At 40.7% G+C, this 9,940-nt stretch overlaps 1 protein-coding gene across 1 annotated transcript in view; it reads left to right on the forward strand.

The window, feature by feature from the left end:
• SDC4 (syndecan 4) overlaps positions 1–9,617 on the forward strand; it is a 29,310-nt gene extending 19,693 nt beyond the window's left edge. Inside the window, exons 2-5 of the mRNA XM_085619076.1 lie at positions 658–814; positions 2,978–3,018; positions 3,987–4,179; positions 8,677–9,617. Of these exons, the coding sequence (XP_085475202.1) occupies positions 658–814; positions 2,978–3,018; positions 3,987–4,179; positions 8,677–8,828 (543 nt within the window). The 3' untranslated portion in view covers positions 8,829–9,617. The remainder of the gene's footprint in view (positions 1–657; positions 815–2,977; positions 3,019–3,986; positions 4,180–8,676) is intronic.
• Positions 9,618–9,940: the final 323 nt, after the last annotated feature.

Genomic DNA, 9,940 nt, shown 5'->3' on the forward strand with positions numbered 1-9,940 from the left:
TCATTTCTCTCAACTGTTCTTCCCTGTCTACTCTTCTCCAGTTTATTTCAGATCAGTACACGTGGGCTGTCTCAATGGCCCCACAAACTTGAGGCACATAATATTGCAGTCTGCAGCACTTGCTTGTAAATGCATGTTTCCCTTTGTATGTTCAGTTATGGCTATGGGTTTCAGAATTTTGCATCTCTCGACACAAATATTGGATGAGTTTTTTGGGGGCCTGTTTTATGTAAATGCAGCCACATATTATTGGTTTATTCTGATAACGGTGTGATGCTTTTTGTTTTCCTTTTTTTATTTTTCCATTTGTTACGTTTTCTGCTCTCAGGATGGCACCCACCGTCTTGTGGTCTGACCTCACAGGTTTAGAACCACTGTCCGATCACCTTCACTTTCAAGCTTATGTTCCTGTGTGCATTCCTGTTCTTTTCCTGGGTGGGTGGGAGTTGTGGGTGGTTATTGGCATCAGTCACAAAAACTGTGCAAGCAGCAGTAGGAGTAATGGATTTGGGGCAAAAAGTTCAGTCTGAGGATTTAAGGTATTTCCGCATCAGCAAGCTACTTTAATGCGGGATAAAGCTGGCGTTCTTACTAAATGTATTACATCAATTTACAGTATTCCCTTTTTGATTTGTATTTTTCTTTCTTTTAATCTAGGTGAGAGAGACTGCTATCATGAAACCTACTGGAGATATCTTTTCTGGCTCTTTACCGGATGATGAGGATCAGAGCATTGATATTGGCGATTTTGGTGGTGATGAAGACCTTGATGATGAGGATGACTACGATTACCCATCAGGTTCCGGAGATGGAGGTACATACCATCCACCTTTGTCTGCTGAAAGCGCTCTAGCGTCTTTGTTAAAGATGGCATTGTTTTTCAACTCTTCATGTGTGCTTAACTCTGCACATGTGCATTAAAACAGATATAAAATGGTTCTTGACTATTAAAACGTTTTTGTTTTTGCTGCTCTGAAGTAGGGTCAGTGACATTAAATAGTCTAAAACTTTGCTAGTGAAATCAGTTTGCTAAATACCCATCAGACCCTCACATTTGTTACTGCAAAAAATGTTGTAATGAGCTGTTTGTCCAATGATGTATTTTACTTTTTCTAGCACTGTACTTTTATGTAGGGTTAAAAACCTATACGGTTAGGTGGATCAATGTATAAATAGATACTATTGATCCAATACCACCGTGCTTGTTTCCTTCCCAGTCAAATGACAAGTTTTGTAGATGTACCACTAGGCAGATCCAAACCTTAGATTTGAGTCTAGCCTTGTCATGCAATAGTTTGAGGAGCTTATCAGATTGTCTTTCTGCTAAACTTTACAGGCATTAACTTGCTTCTCCTCATTCTTCTGAAAATCTGGATTCTGCCCAAATAGTATTCAGTAACAAACTATATGAGCACTTCGGAATTGAACTTGCATAACTTTGGTTTGGACAGATATCATCACTACCAGCCGTCTGTCTGATATGGGTAACCACCTGACTCCAGGTCATTACTGCCAGGGTTTCCAGTCCTGAACTTTTCACCTACAAATTGTTGATTTCCGATGTATTATTCTGGTTAGGTCACTTGGAGCAAAACCAGACCATACCACCTAGAACGCATTCAGCTGCCATACATGTCCAGTACAGGACTGGAAACAATGTCCAATATTCCTTGGATGGAAATCCCCTTGGGTGTGAGTCCTATGGAGGTGTTAGGCATGGAATGGGACATTACTTGTTTGGTAACACCACAAATGTTAATATTCCCAAACTATTACTGAATCCTAACCACAGACCTTGGTTTGGAATTTGCTGGGGATAGTATTTGATCTCGCTGCAGTAAATAAAAGGCTGGCTTCTCTTCAGCTTAGTCATAGGCTCTAAAACTGGACTTCGTGCAAAATGCCTTGATTCATGTAAGTGAAGGACTCCTCCACCTATCTGCATCTTTCATCCTCTGATTCCATATCCCAGGGCGGGTCCCTTGGTCTTTAGTGTTGACTTTCTCGAAAAATGTAGAAAAAAAAATCTGATAAATGTTGGAGCTGCAGGCAACTGCTGTTCACGGAAATTAACAGGGTGGCGTGAACATTTTGATACAGAGCAAGGCTTGCCTTCAAAGTTTTTATTTAAGAAAATGTGATGCACTCCCGCGTTTCAGGCTGACCAAACGTGTCTCTACAGATTTAAATTACAATTCTGTTTGTGAACTTGATGTACTCTGAAATCTGAAGAACAGGTTCTGCTGTTGGCACAGAACAGGCTTAGACGATAAGATGACTACATAATGCACTGCTACGGGTTGTATCTGGGCAAGACCAATGCACTTTACTCGCCCTGGCAGACAAAACGAGACACCAGTCCCTTCAGATAATCTAAAGTAAATTGATTTTTTTCCTTTAGTTTAAAATAAAAGAATTGTGTTTTTTTTTTTTTTTTTTTTTTTTTTTTTTTCCATCGAAGGCTCCTGTTTTTCAATTTTTTAAATTCCGAATAGAAAATACACTATCCTTCCATACTTACTGTTGGCTCCTGGTCGTCTTTTGAGTGATCCTACTGGATGCGCAGACCTACACTAGTTTTAATTTTTTTTTTTTTTTTTTTTTAAGGACTTTTAAGCAGATGTACATGTTTTATATTAATGTGCTCATATTGCCTATGAGTGATAAAAGACAGGAGGAACATTACTGTTTATTCTAAACAATTGAAAATCTATTTGGGGAGTGATTTGTTAAAAGGATGTAATGGAGACAATTTGCCAAAGTTTGTTGAGCTAATGGCGAAAATGTACCCACCCAGGAAGTCTTAGCGCTCTCTATTTCATAATGAGGATATAATTTAAAGAACTCGTTCCCATTATAGTCTTTGTCTGCAAACGTATTGTATTCTACCTATTTTGAGAGTTTTAGATAAAAATGCAAAAACGAAGACCTCCAAGTGTAATCATCTCAATTGTTTATTTTTCTGTTTATACAACAGACATTTCAAATGAAGATGAATCTTCCTCGGTGGTACCTGATGTAAGTTTGAATAATGTTCTGTCATTGTGTTCTTTCCATTGGAAGCGGTGTGTTTGCTTTTTCTTGCTGCTGTACAACCATTACAATGTTAGCTCAGATAGAACATAAGTTCATGCCTGCATTCCTTTGCCTTGCACCCTCAGTTCCATTTGGAACTAATTTGCTCTTACCCTTCACTGTTTTCTCCAGTTTTTCCCATCTCTAGAAATGTCAAATCAAATTTACTTTTGCATTTTTAGACTTGTACCTTTTTTCGCCCATAACAGAATCACCTTAGTTAATGTGGTCCTATCTCAAACTTGCCAAGATGTTTTTTAGGCTTCTCCTTAGTATGGAGGACACTGCACTGTATCTTCCCTTCTGCAAAAACCTGTGAATCTTTTTCTCTTTCCTTCTGGTCCTCTGTTTCTTCTCTATGCTGCTCCTTTCAAGGGGTGTGTAGAATCTGCGGAATATACTTATGCGTAAATGTGCAAAAATTAGACAAAATGCAAAAACTTCATTTAGTGCTATATTTTAGCATTACGTGTCCTCGTATCTATTTTGGATATGAGGACGCATTTTGTGCTTAAAACCAAACCTACACACAGATAACACAAGTGCCTTGATCAGCCACTCTAGTTATGATTTCTGCTCTCGTGATAAAGTTTTGTATAATTTGGCATAGAAACTGTAATGGGAAATTCCCGACATTATGACTGTGTAACAGAAATTTTCCCCAGACCTGCTCTTTAGCTATTTCTTTCTCTCTCAAATTCATAAACGCATACAGATGTCCAAATTCTCACCAGCAGTGATTCCTAATTTGTACTTAATGAAGTTATTGCATTGGTAAATGAACATTAACCTACCCATTAGGAGGTTGTTTGGCCTAATTTATTGGATTGTGAAAGGACATTCCTGTTTAAAAGGAAGCTGGTGTTGCATAAAAATGTTATTCATTCTGGCATATTTAACTTCTTCTGCAGTTCCCTACTGATAACCGCATTCCTGATGGCGATGCAAGGAAACCAAAGCAGGATAATATTGACGAGGAACTGGTGCAGAAGAACGAAGTGTTCCCGGATAGGTCTGCTCCTGTGTCGGGAGACTCTTCGAATGAGATTCCAATGGCAATTACTGGGCATGAAAGCTTCTTTCAAAAGACAGAAGTCATTATCGGTAAGTACTTCTTTTGAAAGGGGGAGTGAGATGCGCATTGTGCAGGATGTTGGCATGCCAGTTGAGGGTTGGCTCAATAGTGAGGACCTTGGGCCTATCCCACCTTCAGCAGTTAGAGCGCACTTTTGGGATTTATTAAGGGAAGGCCCTTGCTGCTGTTTGTTTTATCTCCTCTTCGGATTCCTCCAGTAGAGGTTAGGCGCATGCTTGAAGCAGCAATGAATCTCTTGTTCTCTGGCAGTCTAACAAGCTTGAGTAGACCAAGGTCTCTGTAGATTCCACTCTGAGCAGAAGGCTTGCTGGGAGTCAGTGTACAGTCTTAAGGCTGATCTTCCTTTGGCAAGGAACATTTTCTGACCAGAGAGGGAAAGACTAGCACTTTAAGAAAATGGCAATATAAATATTTTGCAGCCTAATAAATGTCCTGCATTTGTGACATAGAAGCCCTACAGAATTTTAGGGGTATAGGGTAAAGGAGAACACATGATGGTTATACAAAGGCTTAAATTGTAAACCGGTTCTAATTGTTTACTATTTGTAGTAAAATGACGTGTGTTAAATCCACGTATTTCAAAATGTGCTGTTGCCTAATGTGTACGTTTCCCAGTTCATATGTAAAATAGTCTCTGGGGCTGGGTTATTCATTCGTAGTTGCACCTCCGCAGGCAGGGTTAAGACATTGAGGTGGAACCTCATCATGTAGAGCAGATCTTGGACTATGAGGGCTTCAATAGTTGTTCCTTTAAGGATTAGTACACCATTTACGCGAGCTCATTTAACAAGGGAAATATTCTTAATGGGACTGGGTATTTTAGACTATCTTGTGAGCTAATTTGTGGGTCCTTACTGTTGGAAAGTAGATTAGTAATGGGAAATGGATATCTGCCACTGGCAATAAGGCCACTGACACAGTTTAGGGCTCAGAATAGGTCTTAGAAAATAATTCTCATGCTCAACCCATGGTAACTTTACTGCGAGCAGGCAGGCTTAACTTCAAATATGGGTATGTAAAGAATTTAAAAACACCAATTCAGTAAATAATTAAGACCCAACACACAATAAAATTCTAACACTAATTTATAAAAATAGGAAATATTTTTGTCTTCATTGACACCAAAATTTAAAAAATACAATGTAGGGAACCGGAGATATAAATTTTGGAAGATTTAGCATTATATAGTACACAGAAACCTATAGCACATCTGGTTGTGTTAGACCAGGGCAAAGGTCGGGCCGACTGCGATGGAGCCCTGCATGGCTACCCCTCTCGTTGGGTCTCGGTCAAAGTTTTTTACCTTCTGACTTGAAAATGTTTCTGCATCCAGTCTGGGATTCAGTGAGGGTTTGCCGGCTTGCCTTGTGACGAGCTCCCAGTCAAACTAATGGGAAGTCAGACCTCCATAGCTTTCCAGCAGGATGAACTAGGGATCCAGCCGGCTCACGGTTGAAGTTGGGCGGCTTGATTCTTGTGGTTGTTCCTGGTCACCTCTCCTATGTTCGGACGTAGACCCTTTTACAAAGCTTTTTCTTCAGGGGTCCCTCACTGCTATTCATGAGGCCGGCTTCCATGAGGGTTTGCCAGTTTGGGTTTCAGCCTACTCCTGGTCCAACTCTGGAAATCGGACCGCCAGAGCTTTTCAGTGGGACAAATCTGGATGGCATGCCGGCAGGCCTGCGGTTGAGGATCCCTGGCCTGACTGGCCGGGTCATGTCAGTCCACTTGTGGAGCTTTTGTTTCAAAGTCGTCTCAAGTTCTCTAAACCTCTAACTTCTTCCTGAAGTTCCTCAGAGGGTCCTAACGTGTCCCAATTTACATAAAGGGTCTGGAAGCTCCAAGATAGTCCTTGAAAGTTTGGGACTTAGTTCCCACAATCCACTTGGACAAATGCCTTACAAATCTACTGGTACTCATGCCTGGGGATTCTTGGTTGTGATGGGACATGTGAACTCTGTTAACCTGTAGCTTGCAGGGAGTCCACTCTTTAGTCCTTACAAAGCAAGGTAGTCCACAGGGCTGTAGTTCCAGATTGTGCAGCAGGCGCAGTTTTCAGAGTGCAGGGCCTGGTTGGTGCCAATCAAACTTCTCAGCATGGACCCTTCTTCCTTTAGTTACAAGCAGCAGATCTGAGAGGCTCTGCTCCTCTCAGATACTTATTCCAAGTTCTCTGGGTCAAGCAGGGTGGGCACTGCTGTCCAATGGGGTGCAGGAGAACACCCCTGAGTATGACCATATCCTCCAAAGTGTGGTACTATTGTCTCCCAGAGAGCACCACTTCTCCAAAATGCAACATGTCTGATTTTCCAGCAGGGAGACCAGAGCTGGCTAAGCCCACCTTCAGGGTGGTTCATCTCCATATTGTCCCTCATCTCCATATTGTCCCTCCCCCTTACATCTGCTCATTGCTTCCTTATTCGTTCCATCTGACTGAGTTCAAAGAGTAGGGGTGTAAATGAAACTGGCCTCTCCTGCCTCCTTCAATTGAAGTTTATTATTTATGGCCTCACCCGCCTGCTCTCATTCCTATGTAGCAGAATCATGCCCTCCCAGAATCGCTATCTACCCCCAGGGGCTACTTGTCACCTCATCATAGCAGCCTGGCTAATCCACTTAACTCTGACCAATCCGTACAGATCACTGGATAGCTGAATTTTGGCTTACTGACCGTCTTACCTTCTTGTCTGTACATTTTAGGATACATTCAACAATAGCATATTGTTGGATTTATCAAATAAGTCACTGAATGATATTTTTATGACCTCCTTAACATTAGTTATTATTTAATAACTTCTTGTGGCTGGGGATCTGCAATGGGGAAAACTAACTGGGCAATTTCTCCAATGCCATGTCTTATAAAACATCTTTATTAAGGACCCTGTCTATACCTACAGCCCCCTTCCCCCTTGGAACATCTAGGAGAGACTTTAGATGTTCTAGGTTCTAAATATGTATACATATTTCAGATACTCACTTCACAGTGCTCCTAGCACAAAAGTCTATTTTGGGAAGCACTTCACTACAATGTGGAGAGAGAACTGTGCAATTTCACTAACCTCGGGACATATAAAACCTATTTTATAAGGACCCTCCTTATAAGTCCCTAACCCCCACCCCTGGGACACCTGGGGGCGGTGGGGGGGGGGATACCTAATATGTGAAAACATTGTAGTTTATTAATTTTTAACTGTCCCAAACGCCAAAGTAGAGTTTGAGCACAATTTGCATTTTAAAAGCAGTCCTGCACCTCTGGGCTGCTTCAGCAGTGCTCACATGCAAGTGCATAAAGGGCTGCTGGCCTCTAAACCGCCCTTCCCTATTATATACTAGGGACTTGAAGGTAGTTTCAATCCCCCTGCCCTATTATGTACTAGGGCCTTCTAGGGAAGGTCATGCCAATCATAAGGGCACCCTAACCCATAGTGTACCCTTGTGTATGTAAGTGTTTTAACTGTATTCCTAAGTGTGTCTTCAGCATAGCACTGTTCCTGGGCCTGGTTAGGCACAGCCCACGGTCGTCCGAGTCAATTACCACCAGTACCAGTCAGCAAAAAAACAAAACGTTGGGTGTGCCCACGGCACGGTTGACTTTACAACACTTACCTACAGACACAAATATATATCCATAAAGAGCAGACTAAGCCAAATTAATGTAGTGTTGTGTGATGCTGGTAGCGCACAAGTAAATTCCGAAACCTCTCTTTCTACACCCCTCCCCCCCCCCCCCTCAACATGTATGAGGTTTTGCAGTGTATATATAATTTAAATTCTGATTCTTTCTTGGGGAGTTGATTGTAAATATGAGCTTGCCAAGGACTTGCCCTTAAAGGCTACTCCTTTTCCATCACCACAACTGACTGTGTGAGGATTTGACAGTAGGCCTGCTTCAATCAGCAGACCTCCATATGTCCATTGACGTAGGCAGTTGGCACCCATACAGTACTGAGGCATATGCCCAATACGAAGTGCTCGAGTGTAGAGAGCTGTTGCAAATGCTGCTGGTCTTGTCTGTGAATCTGAGGCACAAGTGTTGTGGCACCCTAACTGAAAATCTGCCATACGTGTTTCTTACATCATGGAAACAAAGTTTTGTGAATTGTCTAATGAACGTTTAAACATTAGATTGCCCTGTAGGTAATTTTTGTAAATAGTTTAGTGGATTTATTAAGCTTGCAGCATGACTACTCCTAACTCCACTGTATATTAAAGTAATTAAGTAGTCGTTCTGCCATTTTTGCTGAGTTGATTAACTCTCCTGACCATCTGTTAGTTGAGGGGTATTTTGGGGAACATCTGAATCAGTACACTTCACATTAGATTTCACAAATTCATGGAAACATTTAAAATATTTTAAGCTAAATGCACTTAACTTGGGTTTAGCTAGCTGTGACTGGGCCCTTGTATCTTTAACTTGCTGAATGTATTTATTTCAAGTGTAGAAAATGCCATTCAACAGCATTATCCAGAATACTCATTTCTCTTTGTTTCCCCACTCCCTCCAGCTCTGGTCGCCGGTGGTGTTGTCGGTCTGCTCTTCGCTGTTTTCCTTATCCTCCTCCTGTATTTCCGCATGAAGAAAAAGGATGAAGGCACCTACGACCTTGGAAAGAAGCCCATCTACAAGAAGGCACCTACAAATGAGTTCTACGCATAAACATTGCTCGTTCCTGAACAGACTTTTTCACCGCATTTGGCGCCGAACTTGGGTGTACCTGCAAATGCCATTGCCGTACCTTGTATCAAAATGATTTTTAAAAAATCCTCCGTACGACCCATAATATTTTACTCCATGGTAAAAGTGCCACGTGTAGAGGCAGAACAGACCGGTTTGCCTTTAAAAACTAAGACAGTGTTGCCAAATTATTTTGGTATATTTTTGGGGGTGGGCTAAAGGCGCAGGGGAAGCAAAGATGGCGCAGATGCCACCCAAACCTCGAACGATCACCACATACTTTTTATAAATGTGTGTTTTTGCTGAACAAGCGGAAACCTTGCGTGACTTTTATTTTTTTGTCAGTTCCTTTTAGAATACCGACCTGTTGAGAAAAGCTTGGTTGTGGGGCATTTCATATAGACTATAAAAAAAATAATATATATATTGGGTAAGTCGCTTTTGTCCTTTTTTATTATTTTTTTTATTATTATGTTTAGAACACTAAACGTGTAATTCCTTTATAACGATCTTCGGATAATAGACTTCAGGGGTTTCATGATGCATTTTGATTGTGGCTCTAGGAACTACAGTTTCTTGGCCATCCATTTCTCGAGCGCAATCCATGGCGCAATATCCTTAAAATGGTGACTCGAAAGGTACTCTTATAGTTTTGAAGAATATTCTTTGTGTAGTGTTATTGTTAAGCAGAATAAAATAGCATCATGTAAATGAAAAAAACAGTGGCTTGTAGAGATTGTTCCAGAATAAAATTCTACTTTTTATACTTAATTTAATTCTTATGTTTTTAGTACCTTATGTTTGTGTACTTTACTGAGGGCATTCCTTTTTTTTTTTTTTTTTTTAATGCCATTTTCCGATCAAAATGAAAGACCTGTCAAAAGTTTGAAATGCGGGTGTATATGGGTTTCTGCATTTCTGTATTGGCTATGGTAGATGGTACATATTTATAATTTTATAAGTGACCAATAGGGATCAAAATCTTTTCATTGTATTTATACCTCTTATAGTTTTTCTTGTGTGTAACAATGGTACCTTCATGTTTGACAAAAGTAAGCTATTTTGTTAATTAATGTAGCTGATTTTTTTTTTTG

The sequence above is a fragment of the Triturus cristatus genome, chromosome 7 (genome assembly GCF_964204655.1).
Source record: "Triturus cristatus chromosome 7, aTriCri1.1, whole genome shotgun sequence".
In the NCBI taxonomy this organism is placed as follows: Eukaryota; Metazoa; Chordata; class Amphibia; order Caudata; family Salamandridae; genus Triturus; species Triturus cristatus.